This window comes from Bos indicus x Bos taurus, chromosome 16 (genome assembly GCF_003369695.1).
Source record: "Bos indicus x Bos taurus breed Angus x Brahman F1 hybrid chromosome 16, Bos_hybrid_MaternalHap_v2.0, whole genome shotgun sequence".
Classification (NCBI taxonomy): domain Eukaryota; kingdom Metazoa; phylum Chordata; class Mammalia; order Artiodactyla; family Bovidae; genus Bos; species Bos indicus x Bos taurus.
The window spans coordinates 5,521,388-5,541,969 of NC_040091.1; the positions used below are offsets into that span (position 1 = coordinate 5,521,388).

The window sequence follows — 20,582 nt, forward strand, 5'->3', positions numbered from 1 at the left end:
AAGGAGAGCTCCAGGCTGCTGACTGGCTCCTCGCCCCCACCGGAGGCAGAGAGACAGGCAGGCGACAGCCAGAGCTGGAAGGCGAGGGGCAACTTTGGCCCCAGAGATGGCATCCTCCACCAACCTGGGAATAGGCTCCCATTTGCTAACCATGTCTTCCTGGGATATTGGACAGTTGACATCTGCCAGGAGGGTTGCAACCTGAGATCAGCTCCCCAGAGGAGACACACGACACAGCTGAGACGGTGCTCTGGTGGCGCATCCAGTAAACTGAGCGAGTGGGACCAGAGAGGTGATAAGACTCACTGCACAACCGGGATAGTGTGCTTGCCAAGACCTGGTTGCCTGAGCTCCTCGGACCTGGGAAGGGCAAAAAACGCAGGCCCAGCCAAGTCTATGCCTTTGTGGAGAGCCTGAACCTGAGCAGCTTAGACCTGGGAAGTGCATGCAACATAGGGCCCGCTTTGGAAAGTTCCCCTCAAAGCAACCTGGACTCTGAGCAGTGTAGACAGGGAAAGCACAGCCACCATGAGCTAGGTAAACCCAGTGTGGTCCATACACTGTGAGCACTCCCCACACATGCCAGTGATATTTGTTTGCAGTATTCCTCCCTCCCCACAGCACGACTGAACAAGTGAGCCTAAATAAGTGACCACCTTCACTCCCTTGCGTCAGGGTGGAAATTAGACACTGAAGAGACTTGCAAACAGAAGAAGCCAAAACAAACAAGTAACAGGGAACTGCTCTCAAAGTGACAGGCACAACAGATTGAAACCCTGTAGTTAGCATTGACTAAGCACTGGAGGGGGCCTATAGACCTTGAAAAGAAGTATAAGTTGGAACAAGGAACTATCTGAAACTGAACTGACCCCATACTGCCCTCAACTGCTCCAGAGAAATTCCTAGATATATTTTTAATGTTATCATTTGTTTTAAAATTTTTAGTTCTATATTACACCTTTAATTTTCATTTTTATAATGTACTGTTACCTTGCAAAAAAAGACCTTATTTTTTAAAGCAAATTTCACATATGTATTTTTTATAATTTGTGATTGGTTTTGTATTTTTAATGTTGTATTTCTTCAGAGTCTAAATTTTTAATTTGGACTACTACTACTGCTACTCTACTCTAAATTTTTAATCTTTGATTTTTGGTATCTGTTATCAATTGTGTACCTTTAAGAATCTAATCTTCAGTACCCATTTTTACTTAGGGGTGTGATTACTGGTTTGATTGCTCTCTTCCCTTTTAACTCTCCGTATTGTCCCCCAGGTCACCTCTATCTCCTCCCTCCCCAGTGCTTCTCTACTTAACTCTGAATCTCTCTGGGTGTTCCAGGCTGTGGAGAACACTTAGGGAACTGATTACTGGCTAGATTGGTCTCTCCCCTTTTGACTGCCCCTCTTCTCCTCGTGGTCACCTCTATCTCTCTTCTCCCTCTTCTCTTCTCTATTTAATTTTGTGAAACTCTCTGGGTGTTCCAGACTGTGGACAGCACATAAGGAATTGATTATTGGCTAGACTGCTCTCTCCCCTTTTGATTCCCCTCTTCACCTATCTTCCTCCTCCCTCTTCTCTTCTCCATGTAACTCTGTGAACCTTTCTGGGTGTCCCCCACTGTGGAGATTCTTTTCACCATTTATCTAGATGTTTTATCAGCAGTGCTGTATGGATGGAGAAATCTTGAGGCTACTGTAAGATTAAGACTAAAAGCCAGAGGTAAGAGGCTTAAATCCAAAACTTGAGAACACCAGAGAACTCCTGATTCCAGGGAACATTAATCGACAAGAGCACATCCAAAACCCTGCATATCTACACTGAAACACAGTTTCACCCAAGAGCCAACAAGTTCCAGAGCAAGACATATCATGCTAATTCTCCAGCAACACAGGAACATAGCCCTGAGCTTCAATATACAGGCTGTCCAAAGGCACACCAAACCCATAGACACCTAAAAACTCACTACGTGGCACTTAACTGCACTCAGAGAGAAGAGATCCAGCTCCACCCACAAGAACATGAACGCAAGCTTCCATAACCAGGAAACCTTGACAAGCCACACATCCAACCACACCTGCAGGGTGCAACCTCCACAATAAAGAGGAATGACAAACTTCCAGCATACAGAAAGGCCACCCCAAAAAGAACAATCTAAACAAAATGAAAAGGCAGAGAAATATTCATCCAGTAAAGGAGCATGATAAATGCCCAAAAAATCATACAAAAGAGGTGGAGATAGGGAGTCTATCTCGAAAAGAATTCAGAATAATGATAGTAAAGATGATCCAAAATCTTGAAAACAAAATGGAGTTACAGATAAATAGACCAGAAACGAGGATTGAGAAGATGCAAGAATGTTTAACAAGGACCTAGAAGAGATAAAAAAGAGTCAGTCAATAATGAATAATGCAATAAATAAGATCAAAAGAACTCTGCAGGGAACCAACAATAGAATAACTGAAGCAGCAGATAAGATAAGTGAGGTGAAAATAAATGGTGGAAATAAATGAAGCCGAGAGGAAAAAAGAAAAAAGAATTAAAAGAAATGAGGACAACATCACAGATCTCTGGGACAATGTTAAACACCCCAACATTTGAATCATAGGAGTCCCAGAAGAAGACAAAAAGGAAGGCCATGAGAAAATACTTGAGGAGATAATACTTGAAAACTTCCCTAAAATATGGAAGGAAATAGCCACCCAAGTCCAAGAAAGCCAGAGGGTCCAAAACAGGATAAACCCAAAGTGAAACACCCCAAGACACATATTAAACAAATTAATGAAGATCAAACACAAAGAGAAAATGTTAAAAGCAACAAGGGAAAACCAACAAATAACACACAGGGGATTCCCATAAGAATAACAGCTGATGTTTCTACAGAAATTCTTCAGGCCAGAAGGGATTGGCAGGACGTACTTAAAGTGATGAAAGAGAAAAACCTACAACCTACATTACTATACCCAGTAAGAATCTCATTCAAATATGCAGAGGAAATGAAAAGCTTTACAGACAAGCAAAAGCTGAGAGAATTCAGCATCACCAAACCAGCTCTTCAACAAATGATAAAGGAACTTCTCTAGACAGGAAACACAGAAAAGGTTTATAAGTAAGAAAGTGTTAGTCACTCAGTCATGCCCTACTCTTTGCGACTCCATGGATGGCAGCCCACCAGGCTCCTCTGTCCATGAAATTTCCCAGGTAAGGATACTGGAGTGGGTTGTCATTTCCTTCTCCAGGGGACCTTCCCAAACCAGGGATCAAACCCAGGTCTCCTGCACTGCAGCCAGATTCTTTCCTGACTAAGCTACAAAGGAAGCTATAAAGGTTTATAAACTTGAATCCCGAACAACAAAATAAATGGCAACCGGATCACACTTAACAATAATTACCTGAAATGGGTTGAATGCCCCAACCAAAAGACAAAGACTGGCTGAATGGATAAAAAAACAAGACCCCTATATATGCTGTTTACAAGGGACCCACCTCAAAACAAGGGACACATACAGACTGAAAGTAGAGTGCTGGAAAAATATATTTCAAGCAAATGCAGACCAAAAAGAGCAGGAGTAGCAATACTCATATCAAATAAGATAGATTTTGAAGTAAAGGCCATGAAAAATGACAAAGAAGGACGTGGTCAAAGGATCAATCCAAGAAGAAGATATAACAATTATAAATATATGTGCACCCAACATAGGCAGACCACAATATGTAAGGCAAATGCTAACAATTGTGAAAGGGGAAATTAACAGTAACACAATAATAGTGGGAGACTTTAATATCCCACTCACACCTATGGTTAGATCAACTAAAGAGAAAATTAGCAAGGAAACACAAATCATAAATGATACAATGGACTAGTTAGACCTATGAACATCTATATGACATTTCACCCCCAAACAATGCATTTCATCTTTTCTCAAGAGCACGTGGAACTTTCTACAGGATAGATCACATACTGGGCCATACATCTAGCCTTGGTAAATTCAAAAAATTGAAATCATTCCAAGCATCTTTTCTGATCCCAATGCAGTAAGCTTAGATGTCAACTTCAGGGGAAAAAAAAAAAAAAAAAAAACTATTAAAAATATAAATATATGGAGGCTAAACAACATGCTTCTGAATAACCAACAAATCATGGAAGAAGTAAAAAAAGAAGTCAAAATATGCATAGAAATGAATGAAAATGAAAACATGACAACACAAAACCTAAGGGATTCAGTAAAAGCAGTGCTAAGAGGAAGGTTCATAGCATTACAAGCCTACCTCAAGAAACAAGAGAAAAATCCAATGAATAACCTAACTGTATACCTAAAGCAACTAGAAAAAGAAGAAATGAAGAACCCCAGGGTTAGTAGAAGGAAATAACTCATAAAAATTAGGGCAGAAGTAATTAAAAAAGAAACAAAGGAGACTGCAGCAAAAATCAACAAAACTAAAAGCTGGTTCTTTGAGAAGATAAATAAAATAGAAAAACCATTAGCCAGACTCGTCAAGAAACAAAGGGAGGAGAATCAAATCAGTAATATTAGAAGTGAAAATGGAGAAATCACAACAGACAACACAGAAATACTAAGGATCAGAAGAGATTACTATCAGCAACTTTATGACACTAAAATGGACCACTTGAAAGAAATGGATGAATTCTTAAAAAAGTCTAACCTTCCAAAACTGAACCAGGAATGAAGATAAAATCTTAACAGACCCATCACAAGCATGGGAACGAAACTGTAATCAGTAATCTTCCAGTAAACAAAAGACCCAGGACCAGATGGCTTCACAGCCGAATTCTACCAAAAATTTAGAGAAGACCTAACACCTATCCTACTCAAACTCTTCCAGAAAATTGCAGAGGAAGGTAAATTGCCACTCATTCTATGAGGCCACCATCACCCTAATACCAAAACCAGACAAAGATGCCACAAAAAATGAAAACTACAGACCAATATCACTGATGAACATAGATGCAAAAATCCTTAAAAAATTCTAGGAAATAAAATCAAACCACATATTAAAAAAATCATACATCATGACCAAGTGGGCTTTATCCCAGGGATGCAAGGATTCTTCAATTTTCACGAATCAATCAAGGTGATACATCACATTAACAAATTAAAAGATAAAAACCATATGATTATCTCAATATATGCAGAGAAATCTTTGGACAAAATTCAACATCAATTTATGATAAAAAAAAAACCTCCAGAAGCTAGGCATAGAAGGAACATAACTCAGAATAATAAAGGCCATATATGATAAACCCACAGCAAACATTACCCTCAATGGTGAAAATTGAAAGTATTTTCCCTAAAGTCAGGAAGAAGAGAAAGGTGCCCACTCTCATTACTATATTCAACATAATTTTGGAGGTTTTAGCCACAGAAATCAGAAGAGAAAACAGAAATAAATGGAGTCCAGATCGGGAAAAAGTAGTAAAACTCTCAGTGTTTGCAGATGACATGATCCTCTACATAGAAAACCCTAAAGAGTCTACCAGAAAATTACTAGAGCTAGTCAATGAATATAGTAAAGTTGAAGGATATAAAATTAACACACAGAAATCCCTTGCATTCCTATACACTAACGATGAGAAAACAGAAAGTGAAATTAAGGAAACAATTCCATTCACTAGTGCAATGAAAAGAATAAAATAGGAATAAATCTTCCTAAAGAGACAAAAGACCTATATATAGAAAACTATAAAACATTGATGAAAAACTCAAAGAACACAAATAGATGTAGAAATATACCATGTTCATGGATCAGAAGTATCAATATAATATATTGATATACTACAGTATATCAATATAGTAGTATACAAAATGTAGTATACAAAATGAGTATACTACAAAAAGCAATCTATCAATTCAATGCAATTCCTATCAAGCTACTAATGGCATTTTTCAGAGAACTAGAATAAATAAACTCACAATTTGTATGGAAATACAAAAAAATCTCGAATAGCCAAAGCAATCTCGAGAAATAAGAATGGAACTGGAGGAATCAACCTACCTGGCTTCAGACTATATTACAAAGCTACAGTCAATAAGACAGCATGGTACTGGCACAATGCCAAAAATATAGATCAATGGAACAAGATAGAAAGCCCAGAGATAAACCCACACACCTATGGAAACCTTATCATTCACAAAGGAGGCAAGAATATACAATGGAGAAAAGACAATCTCTTTAACAAGTGGTGCTGGGAAAACTGGTCGACCACTTGTAAAAGAATGAAACCAGAACACTTTCTAACACCATACACAAAAATAAACTCAAAATGGATTAAATATCTAAATGTAAGACCAGAAACTATAAAACTCCTAGAGGAAAACATGGGCAAAACACACTCTGGCATAAATCACAGCAAGATCCCCTATGACTCACCTCCCAGAGTAATGGAAATAGAAGCAAACATAAACAAATGGGACCTAATTAAACTTAAAAGCTTTTGCATAACAAAGGAAACTATGCTGCTTCTACTGTTAAGTCACTTCAGTCGTGTCCGACTCTGTGTGACCCCATAGACGACAGCCCACCAGGCTCCCTTGTCCCTGGGATTCTCCAGGCAAAAACACTGGAATGGGTTGCCATTTCCTTCTCCAATGCATGAAAGTGAAAAGTGAAAAGTGAAAGTGAAGTCGCTCAGTTGTATCTGACTCTTAGCGACCCCATGGACTGCAGCCTACCAGGCTCCTCTGTCCATAGGGTTTTCTAGGCAAGAGTACTGGAGTGGGGTGCCATTGCCTTCTTCAAGGAAACTATAAGTAAGGTGAAAAGACAGCCTTCAGAATGGGGGAACATAATAGCAAACGAAGCAACTGACAAGGAATTATTCTCCAAACTATACAACCAGCTCATGAAGATCAATTTACAGAAAAATAAATGACCCAATCACAAAATGGGCCAAAGAACTAAATAGACATTTCTCCAAAAAGACATACAGATGGCTAAAAAACACATGAAAAGATGTTCAACATTACTCAATATCAGAGAAATGCAAATTAAAATCACAATGAGGTACCATCTCATGCTGGTCAGAAAGGCTGCTATCAAAAAGTCTACAAACAGTAAATGCTGGAGAATATGGAAAAAAAGGAACCTTCTTACACTGTTTGTGGAAATATAAACTAGTACAGCCACTATGGAGAACCATGTAGAGATTCCTTAAAAAACTGGAAATGGAACTGCCATATGATCCAGCAATCCCACTGCTGGTCATACACACTGAAGAATCCAGAATTGAAAAAAACACGTGTACCCCAATGTTCATCATAGCACTATTTGCAATAGCTAAGACATGAAAGCAACATAGATGCCCATTGGCAAATTAATGGATAAGAAAGCTGTGATACGTATACACAATGGAATACTACTCAGCGATTAAAAATGCATTTGAATCAGTTCTAATGAGGTGGATGAAAATAGAGCCTATTATACAGAGTGATGGAGAAGGCAATGACATCCCACTCCAGTTGCCTGGAAAATCCCATGGACGGAGGAGCCTGGTAGGCTTCAGTCCATGGGGTCACTAAGTCGGACACGACTGAGTGACTTCATTTTCACTTTACACTTTCCTGCATTGGAGAAGGAAATGGCAACCCACTCCAGTGTTCTTGCCTGGAGAATCCCAGGGACGGGGGAGCCTGGTGGGCTGCCATCTCTGGGGTCACACAGAGTCGGACATGACTGAAGCAACTTAGCAGCAGCAGCATACAGAGTGAAGTAAGTCAGAAAGAAAACACCAGTACAGTATATTAAGGCATATATATGGAATTTAGAAAGATGTTAATGATGACCCTATATGTGAGACAGTGAAAGAGACAGGATGTAAACAACAGATTTTGAACTCTGTAGGAGAATCAAGGGTGCAATGATTTAAGAGAATAGCATTGAAACATGTATATTATAATATGTGAAAAAGATTGCCAGTCCAGGTTCGATGCATGAGACAAGGGGCTCAGGGCCAGTGCACTGGGCTGACTTTGATGGATTGAATGGGGAGGGAGGTGGGATGGGAGACACATGTACACCCATGGCTGATTCATGTCAACATATGGCAAAAACCACTACAATATTGTCAATTAATTAGCCTCCAATTAAAATAAATTAATTAATTTAAAAAATGCTATAGGAACATACACCATTATATTATATTATAATAGTGAAATGTTAATAGTAATATATAAATAATTACTTTAAATGTAAATGGATTAAACTCTCCAACCAAAAGATAGATTGGGTGAATGGATAGACAACAAGACCCATATATAGGCTGTCTACAAGAGACCCACTTCAGACCTAGAAACACATACAGACTGAAAGTAAAAGGATGGAAAACATATTCCATGCACATGGAAATCAAAAGGAATTGGAGTGGCAATTCTCATTTCTGACAAAATTGACTTTAAAATAAGAAGGGACATTACATAATGATCAAGGGATCAATCCCAAAAGAAGACAAAATTCTAAACATCTATGCACCCAGCACAGAAGCACCTCAGTACATAAGGCAAATACTAACAAACGTAAAAAGGGAAATTGACAGCAACACAATCACGGTAAGGGATGTTAACACCCCAGTTACACCAATGGGCAGATCATCAAAACAGAAAATTAATAAGGACCAAACCCAGGTCTCCCACATTGCAGGCAGACGCTTTAACCTCTGAGCCACCAGGAAAGATCTCAATAAGGAAACACAAACCTTAAATGAATCATTAGACCAAAGGGACTTAATTGATATATTCAGCATTTTCCACACAATTCCAAAAGAACACACTTTCTTCTCAAGTGTGCTTGGAACATTTTCCAGGATAGACTATATTGGGGCCAAAAATCAAACCTCAGTAAATTATTAAAAATTGAAATTCTATGAAGCATTTTTCTATGACCACAATACTATGAGACTAGATATCAATTACAGTAAAAAACACAAACACTTGGAGATTAAACAATATGCTTTTACATAATGAACAGGTAAGTGAAGAAATCAAAAGGGAAATCAAAGAATTCTTGAAACAAATGACAATGAAAACATGACAACTCAAAACCTATGGGATGCAACAAAACAGTTCTAAGAGGGAAGTTTATAGCAAAAAAAAGAAAAGAAAAACATCAAATAGACAACCTAACTTTACACCTAAAACAACTGGATAAAGAAGGACATAAAAATAAAAAAAACCCAAAGTTAGTAGAAGGAAAGAAATCCTACAGATCAGATCAGAAATAAATGAAGAAGAAGTGAAGGAACATCAGTAAAGATTAATAAAACTGAAAGGTACTTCTTTGAGAAGATAAACAAAATTGTCAATTAGTAAAATCCATCAAGAAAAAATGGGAGAATAATCAAAGCAACAAAATTAGGAATGAGAAAGGAGAGGGTAACAGACAACACAGAAATACAAAGGATCATAAGGGGCTACTATGAGCAAGTATATGCTAATAAAACGGACAACCTGAAAGAAATGGATGTATTCTTAGAAAAGTGCAATCTACCAAGACTGAACCAGGAAGAAATAGAAATTATTAACAAGCCAATTACATGCACTGAAATTGAAAATGTGATTTTAAAAACTCCCAAAAAACTGAAGCACAAGGACAGATAGTTTCACAGGTGAATTCTCTCAAACATTTAGAGAAGAGCTAATGCCTATTCTTATCAAACTCTTTCAAAAACCTGCAGAGGAAGGAACACTTCCAAACTCATTCTACAAAGCCATCATCACCCTAATACCAAAACCAGACAAAGACAACACGAAAAAGAAAAGTACAGGCCAATATCATTGATGAAAATAGATGGAAAAATCCTCAACAAAACTCTAGCAAACAGAATTCAAAAATACATTAAAAAGATAGCACACTATGATCAAGTTGGGTTAATCCCAAGGATGCAAGCATTCTTCAATATACTTGTGTATATCCATCAATGTGATATACCATATTAACAAATTGCAAGATAAAACCATATGGTCATCTCAATAGAGGCAGAAAAAGCTTTTGAAAAATTTCAGTACCCATTTATGATAAATACTCTTCAAAAAATGAGCAAAGAAGTAACCTACCTCAACATAATAAAGGCCATATATGAGAAACCCAGAGCAAACATTATTCTCAAAGGTGAAAAACTGAAAGCATTCCCTGTGAGATGAGGAAAAGAAAAGGGTGCCCACACTCACCACAATTAGTCAACATTGTTTGGAAGCCCTAGCTACAGCAGAGAAGAAAAAGAAATAAAAGGAATCCAGATACGAAAAGAAGAAGCAAAACTCTCATTGTTTGCAGACAGACGATACTATACATAGAAAACCCTAAAGATATCTTCAGAAAATTACTAGAGGTAATCAGTGAATTTAGCAAACTGACAGCATACAAAATGAATACACAGAAATCACTTGCATTCCTCTCTACTAACAATGAAACATCAGAAAGAGAAATTAAGGTATCTTAATTTACCATTGCACCAAAAAGAATCAAATGCCTAGGGAAAAAACCTAAGGAGACATAAGAGCTGTATACAGAAAAGTACAAGATGTTGAGGAAAGAAATCAAAGACAACATAAATAGATGGAGAGATATTCCATGTTCCTGGGTTAGAAGAATCAACATTATGAAAATGACTATACTACCAAATATAATCTGCAGATTCAATGCAATCTGTATCAAAATGCCAATGTTATTTTTCACAGAACTAGAAGAAAAAGTCACAATTCATATGGAAGCACAAAAGACCTGAATAGCCAAAGCAATCTTGAGAAAGAAAAATAGAACTAGAGGAATCAACCTTCTTGACTTCAGACTGACTACAAAGCTATAGTTATCCAGACAGTATGGTACTGGCAGAACAACAGAAATATAGGCCAATGGAACAAGATAGAAAGCCCAGAGATTAACCCATACACCTATGAAAAACTTATGTTTGACAAAGGAGGCAAGAATATACCATGGGGCAAATAGAGTGCTTTCATAAGTGCTGCTGGGAAAACTTGACAGCTACATGGAAAAGAATGAAATTAGACTACTTTCTAACACCATACACAAAGATAAACTCAAAATGGATGGAAAACACAGGCAGAACACCCTATGTCATAAATCATAGCAAGATCCTCTATGACCCACCTCCTAGAGTAGTGGAATAAAAACAAAGATAATCAAGTGGGACATAGTTAAACTTAAAACCTTCTCCACAGCAAAGGAAACTATGAATAAGGTGAAAAGACAATGCTCAGAAAGAGAAAAAAATAATAGCAAATGAAACAACTGACAAAGGATTAATTTCCAAAAGATATAAGCAGCTCATACAAATCAATACCAGAAAAACAAATAATCCAATCAAAAAATGGGAAAAAGACCTAAACAGACATTTGTCTAAAGACCTAAAATGGTGAATAAACACATAAATATATTTCAATATCACTATTAGAGAAATGCAAATCAAAACTACAATGAGATATCACTTCACACCAGTCAGGATGACCATCGTCAAAAAGTCTACAAACAATAAATGCTGGAGAAGGTGTGGAGAAAAGGGAACACTCTTGCACTGTTAGTGGGAATGTAAATTGATATAGCCACTCTAAAGAACAAAATGGAGAGTACTTACAAAGCCAGGAGTAAAATCACTATATGACCCACCAATCCCACTCCTAGGTATATACCCTGAGGAAACCAAAATTGAAAAAGACACATGTACCCCAATGTTCACTGCAGTTCCATTTACAACATCTAGGACATGGAAGCAACATAGATGTCCACAGATTAATAGATAAAGAAGCTGTGCTACATATATACAGTGGGATATTACTCAGTCATAAAAAGGAATGCACTTGAGTCAGTCCTAAAGAGGTGGATGAACATAGAGCCTAGTATACAGAGTGAAGTAAGTCAGAAAGAGAAAAGCAAATACCGTATACTAACACATATACATGAAATCTAGAAATATTGTACTGATAACCTATTTGCACAGCAGCAATAGAGACACAGACACTGAGAACAGACTTATGGACACGGCTGGCAGGGAGGAAGTAGAGGGTGGGATGTATGGAGAGGGTTAGCATGCAAACTTAAACTACCATATGTAAAATAGACAGTCAATGGGAATTTGCTGTATGACTCAGGGAACTCAAACCAGAGCTCAGTAACAACCTAGAAGGGTGGGATGGGCAGGAAGCTGGGAGGGATATTCATGTGGGAGGGCACATGGGTAAATCTATGGCTGATTCTTGTTGATTTTTGGTAGAACCCAACATAATACTATAAAGTAAGTATACTTCTATTAAAAATAAATAAATATAAAATAAACAACCATCCACCCCTGAAATTCCATATGCCAATGGACCCAGGAGGAGGCTCGCTCATGCATGCATGAGGTAAAAGGCAGACAGATCTCTGTCTTGACTGTGATGCCTACAGTGGCTCATGAACCATCACAATTCCCTCTCAGCTGCACTCCAGGAGTCCTGGAAAGCCTATCTTAAAAATTCATGCATGGAGCTAAGTCCTTCTGTGAAACTCCAGGTATTGACAAGAGGACCTCTGTCTGCTTCATTCACATCCTGTGGCCAGATCCCTGTGGTTACAACTGACTCAGAGGGAAGAGCAACCTTTGACAGACCACCAGTGAGCTTGCACTGAAATTTGGCTTAAATCGGTGGCCCAGAACAGGAACACAAGATTAGTAGCACTGAAACATGGATAATACCATATTTGAAGCAGATCGCCAGTCCACGTTCGATGCATGAGACAGGGTGCTCAGGGCTGGTGCACTGAAATATCCCTGAGGGATGGGATGCGGAGGGAGGTGGTAGGGGGGTTCAGGATGGGGAACACATGTATGCCCATGGCTGATTAATGTCATTGTATGGCAAGAACCACTACAATATTGTAAAGTAATTAGCCTCCATTTAAAATAAAAAAAAATTTAAAGTAAAAAAAAATTAAAAAAAGATGTAGTGCTACTTTGGGGAAAACAAAGGACAGGCTGTCAGTACCATTTCTGGTGCGCTAATTTATCTAGACAAGACATAGAAGCACAGAAATTCTGACAAAACAGGGATGAGAAGTGTCAGCAGGTGCCACTATAGAAGATCTGAAATAGTTGCGGAGTCTCTAGCAGGGTTGAAGGAAGTTGTCTCTCACCCAAAGTAGACTGGAACTTTAATTAGAAAAACAGCACCACAAAACTTCAAGGAACATGAACTCAAAGTATCATGACAGCAACAAAGTATAAAAATCTTCAGTATTCATATCCAGTTGGCGATGTGTGATTTATCCAGTGAAGAATTCAAGATAGCCACTTTAAATAACTTGGTGTGTTATAGAAAATACAGTAAGATACTTGAACAAAAGCAGGAAAACAATAAACAATGGACAAAACAAGCAGTTTAATAAAAATATACAGATCATAAAAAAACAGAAACTCTGGTGCTGAAGGTTCCAGGATGAAATGAAATAATTCATTAAACAGCATCAACCACAGAGTCAAAAAGGTAGAAGAATCTGTCAGATAGATGATATATCAAAGTTATCCTGTCCAGGGAGATTAAAAACAAAATTTAAAAAAAATTAAAAACAAAATAATGTAAAAGAACAAAGAAAGGCTACATGATCTATGCTACATTGAAAACAGAACTGATTTGCAAATTATTGAAGTTCCAGGAGCAGAAAAGGAGGTGAGGCAAAAAATATATTTAAGGAGTAATGTCTGAGAACTCCCCAAATCAAAGATCATATTTGAATATCTAAGTTCAGGAAGCTTACAGGTGACCAAATCAACTTAAAAAATCCTCTACAACACGCATTTATAATAAAGTTGCAAAAATCAAAGAAAAATAGAGAAGCCTTCAAGCAGCATGAAGAAAAAACAAACAAGCTAACAAAACAAAAACTTAGAAATTTACTAAGGAGCCTTCATTTGGATCTTAGCAAATCTCTCAGCAGAAGCCTACTAGGCCAGGAGAAAGTGGGATGATATATTCCAAGTGTTGAAAGAAAAAACTGCCAAAGAAGAATACTTGAAAATATCATTCAGAAAAGAAAAGAATATAAAGATTTCACCAGACCAACAAATATTGAGGAAACAGAACACAATTAGACCTTCCTTGAAGAAGGCATGACAACTCACTCCAATACTCTTGCTTGGAGAACCCCATGTAGGGAGGAGCCTGGCGGGACCAGTCTGCCCACAGGGTCCCAAAGAGTCAGACACAGCTGAGGTAACTGAGTAGGCACACAGAGCTTCATTACTGAAACATTAAAAGGAATTATTGAAGATTAAGTAAAAGAATGCTAATTCATTCCATGAAAATACCTAGTACACTGGTAAACTTAAGTGCACATTCACATTCAGAACACTGCAGTACCTTGATATGGAATGTTAAACACTTAACTATTTAAGAGTTAAAGTACAGGAATATAAAAATTACTATATCTACAATTATTTTTTAATTAAGTACTCACTATAAAAAGAGGTAAATCATGACATCAAAAAGATAAAATGGAGAAGGGTAAAAAGAAGGAGATTTAATATGTGGTTGATGTTCATATATTGTCAGCATAAAATACACTGCTCTCTCTGTAAGGTGTTTTATGTAAATTCTTGCTTTACATAAAGCAAGAATCCATACTAGATTCACAAATGGTAAAAAAAAAAAGTTTATTAAATGCATACTACTATAACAAAAATCATGAATTCAAAGAGGCAAGCCATCAGAGGAAGGAAATAATTAGGAAACTACAAAACATCCTGTAAAATAAACAAGATAATATTAATACATCCTTATCTATCAATAATTACTCTAAATATAAAGGATTGCATGTTTGCATGCTAAGTCACTACAGTTGTGTCTGACTATTTGAGACTCAATGGACTTTAGCCGTCCAGGCTCCTTTGTCCATGGGATTTCCCAGGCAAGAATACTGGAGTGGGTTGCCATTTCCTTCTCCACTGTTTTCTTCTATCTCAATGAAATTCTTAAGCAATTACTTTGAGTTACTTATCAGACAAATCGTCCATATCTGTTATTTGGGGTCAGTAACTGAAAAAATATTGTGTTTCTTTGTTAACATTTTAGTCCTTTGATGTCTGTGTCCCTTGAAGTCTCAGGTTGCTGTGTTTGCATTTAAAGAAGCAGTCACTCCCTCCAGTTTTTACAGACTGACCTGGGGAGGGAAGTACACTGTCACATTGATAGGGATTTTGAGATTTTTCAGACATTTTTTAAGGAGACACCTGTCCCATGTACTCAATTCCTCCTAGGAGAGAATTCTGAAGCTCATATGCATCTATCAACGCAGCAAAGACAGTCTCTGTGCTGACAGTTTCCTGACTGCTTCCCTGGGGCAATGCCAAATGCTTACATTCCTGTGCTTTCTCACAGACCCATGGGGACAGATTGGCTTCTAGATCTACCACAGGCCATCTGCAAAGGTCTAGATGCAACCATGGGGACTTAGACAGGGAGCTGGACCTGGGGAGGGGATGTGGATGAGATGAGGGTCCCAGGGGTGCGCAGAACCACAAGCACGGTGTCTGCAATGGTTTGGGGCTCCCTGGTGGGATCTCCACATGGTCAGTAGGACCCATGTTCCTTGAAGAATTCTAGCCTTGGATGCTGTGCTCCTGGCCTCTCCCCATCCCAGCCATGCAGGTGACCCCAGTGTCCTGGATAAGGGAAGAGAGAAGTGTGATGGAAGATGAGGACGCCGCCCTTGCTCACACGCTCTTATTTTCCCCACAGGTAAAATCCTGTGCTGAGGGGTCTGTCTTGGCACTAAGCAGGGCCACTTCAGGGGCAGTATGAGGCTATGTCTCTAACCCCCTGTGAGGTGTCCAGCCTTGAATCTTAGTGCCCTAGCAGCATGCTGTCATGTCTCTGCTAGACTCCTGGACCCCACAAAGATACCATCGTTATCCACAAATGATGGTCAAAGTCTGTGTTTATATCAGGAGAGACAGTGAGACTCCTGCCATTTTTCTGACCTCACTCTGTTATTACAGGTTTCTTCTTTTCCTCTTTTCTTGACTACTGTCTATCAATAGGTACATATATTTTGTTATATACTTATCAAGAAGTCTATAGGTACACTCATAGACATTTGTAAACAATAAAATTAAATAGGTCCTTTGGCAAAACAAGAATCTGATATAAACTTTTGAAGTGGATAATACAGCTGAGTCTTAGAAAATTATGAACACATGGGATTTCAGCCCAGTTTACTCACTGACACGGATGCATCTGGGAGGAGGAGACCAGCCACTCTCTGTGCAGGTCATTGTGTTCTGATCATTTTGAAGACTGTAGCCTTCATAGCAGCGAACTCTTACAGTTTCACCCTGTAAATATTTTTCTTCAGGATGTGGGGTATGTCCATTTTCCAAATAATTGAAAATACATTGTCCTTAGGATCATAAAATTAATATGAAAGAAATACAACATAAATTTGGGAAAATAGTACATTAAAGATTAACCTTATAGAATTTACATAAGAATACATTAGTATTAAAATTTAACATGCAACAATAAAAATGGAAGCTAGTACCACATTTCTGAAAAATGAAAAAGATAACATTCCATATTATTTGTCTTTAGTTTTATGAGTAAAATATGTATAAATGATGCACATATTCTTGTAAAGTCTCTGTATCTCTCACAGGATTTACATGAAAAGTTTCTAGTAAAGGGAAGTTCTATTGGATTTTTTGCTCATAGAATTCATCCCTTGGCCTTACTGTTGTTACATAACACTTAACTGTACTCACCTGTCAACTTTGTCTCTTCACTCTTTCAAAGATTATGCATATAAACTTAAAGAGGTTTACTTACTGAGGCATGGTTCTTCTGGAGACCATCCTTCTGCTGTGCAAGTCAGGTGGTCCCAGGAACGTTGTGAAGGAGGCACAAAATAATGATCACAGTTATAGACAAACTGTTGATTTACACGTGCTGGAAAGTATCCTCTGTATGAATAATATAGCCGTCCATGTTTTATTACTGGATAATTACAAGGTTTCCCTTGGAATAACAAAAGTAGAAATAATGTTTTATCTCACTATACAATTTGAATTAATATTTCATCTATGAATTATATCCTTGTTCAGTTAATTACACTCATTGCATTATGGTTTCTAGGAAAAAAAAAAGTTACAGAAAATTCAGATGATTGAAGTATGCAAGGAACTCTTTGCTAATGAAGAGAATGGATGTATGGATAAAAAGGAGCCCAAAGGTAGAGGGATGAATTGGAAGATTGAGCTTGACATGCATACACTATTGTGTAAAAAATAGATAACTAAAGAAAAGAACTTATGTTTAAAAATAAAATGACAAGTTTTTTCAAGGTTGTCAACATTTCCATCTCTTTCTGAAAATAATTCTAAATGTATCGGCATTACACTGGAATTTAAAACTGTATTCCACATTTTGTAAAAGGAAAATGTATCTGGTACCCAAGCTGGATTTTTTAAAGCCTTAAACTAACAGTGATGTTAATGATCTTCAATATGTCTATTAAGCTGTAATCACAATACAGTCAACTGAACATATTTAAAATGAGATTTGAACCTGCAAAAATCACCATGTGTAAAAGTATAAAAATAACCATTGTTCTCCAGATTTTCCTCATATTACAAGTAAGACTCTCCTAAACATTCTAGAATTATAATCTAGCTTTTCTGTGACATTTTCTATTCACATTTTCATGAGCATATTCACATGGCCCCATAAACTACATACCTTTTTGCACTGTGAAACTCAGCTGACATAGAAAAGTATTTATTTTGTTTTCCTCTTTTAGGTGAATATCTGATAATTTTTCCACTAATGTATTCTTATGGTTATCTCACAGTGTAGACTATTTTAACCAGTCAATTAGATCAGAATACACACAAGGAAAGTAGATAGTTATATTTAGGAGGAAGGCTGAGTGTTTATATCTGTTTCAACTTACCCTGTCCGTGAGCAGTGTAAAACCACGAGGTGAGAAGGACATTGATTAGCAACAACATGTTAGATATTCACAATGGTACATTCACACAAATACTCCAGTTGCACTGTTTAGGGTTCAAAATCTGTTCCATGTGCAGTTATCAAGTGTGACTGAATTTAAATGCATTACAATGAACCTAGTTAATTAGTGCCATTGTGTACATATCAAAGTTCAAAGTTTCAAGATGTCCCCAACTTGTTTCTGTTGGTAGTTTCACAATAAGTTATTGTATTCATCACCTGACATCTATGTGCACAACTCTCTGTGGCTAATATGGACTGGTTCCAAAGCCATATATCAGATACTAATGTTCAATAATGTATTTCTAGAGAGTAGGTGAAGTTTTCCCCAGCCATTTGGGTCATTCGTATTTTCATGGGCTTAAGGAAGTGAATAGATTTTTTTGTAATTATATTAGATCTTAAAAACAATCACACAAGTTATAGAACAATCACGTTACTTACATGCTATTTATGTGTGAGTTTTATGATTATCAATTTTCCCAATTTTGTTGACATATAATTGACATAAAGCACTGAATAAGTTTCAGGTGTATGGCCTAATGATGTAATTTTAATATATCATAAAATGATTACAACAATAAGGTTTGTGAATATCCTTCATCTCATATAGATATAAAATTAAAGAAAAAAAATGTGATAAGAACTCAGGACTTACTCTCCTATTAACTTTCATACATAAGATACAGCAGAATTAAATCATATTAATCATGTTGTACACTACATCCTTAGTATTAACCTATCTCACAGCTGGAAGTAGATACCTTTTGACTGGCTTCATCCAGTTCCCCTATCTCCAGCCCTAGCCTCTGATAACCACAAATCAGATCTCTTTTTCAAAGTATTTTTTTGCTCAATTGGCCTACAACATTGTGTTACTTTCCACTGCACAGTATAGTAATTCCATGTTTCTGTCCATTTCAAAGTAATTGCCACAGTAAGTCTAGTTACCATCTATCAAGATTTTAAAAATTGCAGTTATTGCCTATATGTTCCACTTGAATATTTCATGTTTATGACTCATCTATTTTGCACCTGGAAGTTTATCCCATTATCCTCTCCCTCACCAGAGGATCTAGAGTGCATGTCCACAAAAAGACACATAGAGAGAACTGTTCCTTGAAGCTTTATTCATAAATGGCAAAAATGCACATTGGTCCCATGAACATTCAGAGAATGGATAAAACATTTGTAGCAGTTTCATACAATATATTAATATTCACTAATTTAGAAAACAAAATGAAGTACTGCTATAGACCACAGTTTGGGATAATCTCACAGCTCTCCTAAAGATGAACATTGGTGCATAAAGATGAACAATGCTGCGATGAACATTGGAGTACACGTGTCTCTTTCAATTCTGATTTCCTTGGTGTGTATGCCCAGCAGTGGGATTGCTGGGTCATATAGCAGTTCTAGTTCCAGTTCCAGTATTTTAAGGAATCTCCATACTGTTCTCCATAGTGCTTGTACTAGTTTGCATTCCCACCAAGAGTGTAAGAGGGTTCCTTTTTTTCCACACCCTCTCCAGCATTTATTGCTTGTAGACTTTTGATAGCAGCCATTCTGACTGGCATGAAATGGTACCTCATTGTGGTTTTGATTTGCATTTCTCTGATAATGAGTGATATTGAGAATCTTTTCATGTGTTTGTTAGCTATCTGTATGTCTTCTTTGGAGAAATGTCTGTTTAGTTCTTTGGTCCATTTTTTGATTGAGTGGTTTATTTTTCTGGAATTGAGCTGCAGGAATTGCTTGTATTTTGGAGATTAATTCTATGTCAGTTGCTTTGTTTGCTATTAGTTTCTCCCATTCTGAAGGCTGTCTTTTCACCTTGCTTAGAGTTTCCTTTCTTGTGCAGAAGCTTTTAAGTTTAATTAGGTCCCATTTGTTTATTTTTGCTTTTATTTACAATATTCTGGGAGGCGGGTCACAGAAAATCCTGCTGTGATTTATGTCAGAGAGTGTTTTGCCCATGTTTTCCTCTAGGAGTGTTATAGTTTCTGGTCTTATATTTATATTTTTAATCCATTTTGAGTTTATTTTTGTGTATGGTGTTAGAAAGTGTTCTAGTTTCAGTGGTTAACTAGTATTCCCATCACCACTTATTAAAGAGATTGTCTTTTCTCCATTGTATATTCTTGCCTCCTTTGTCAAAGATAAGGTGTCCATAGGTGCATGGATTTATCTCTGGGCTTTCTATTTTGTTCCATTGATCTATATTTCTGTCTTTGTGCCAGTACCATACTGTCTTGAACACTGTGGCTTTGTAGTAGAGCCTGAAGTCAGGCAGGTTGATTCCTCCAGTTCCATTCTTCTTTCTCAAGATTGCTTTGGCTATTTGAGGTTTTTTGTATTTCCATACAAATTGTGAAATTATTTGTTCTATCTCTGTGAAAAATACCATTGTTAGCTTGATAAGGATTGCATTGAATCTATAGATTGCTTTGTGTAGTATATTCATTTTCACTATATTGATTCCTCTGATCCATGAACATGTATATTTTTCCATCTATTAGTGTCCTCTGATTTTTTTTTCACCAGTGTTTTATAGTATTCTCTATATAGGTCTTTT

At 37.2% G+C, this 20,582-nt stretch overlaps 1 protein-coding gene across 3 annotated transcripts in view; it reads right to left on the bottom strand.

The window, feature by feature from the left end:
- Positions 1-18,089, bottom strand: part of LOC113906363 (complement factor H-like) — an 88,440-nt gene extending 70,351 nt beyond the window's left edge. The window contains exons 1-3 of one of the 3 annotated variants that reach the window (XM_027564391.1): positions 17,949-18,073; positions 16,826-17,014; positions 16,224-16,400 (exon numbers count right to left, since the gene is read on the bottom strand). In XM_027564391.1, the coding sequence (XP_027420192.1) occupies positions 16,224-16,400; positions 16,826-17,014; positions 17,949-18,006 (424 nt within the window). In that variant the 5' untranslated portion in view covers positions 18,007-18,073. Of the gene's footprint in view, positions 1-16,223; positions 16,401-16,825; positions 17,015-17,948 lie in introns of all 3 variants that reach the window. The other 2 variants (XM_027564389.1, XM_027564390.1) reach the window with 2 other exon arrangements.
- Positions 18,090-20,582: the final 2,493 nt, after the last annotated feature.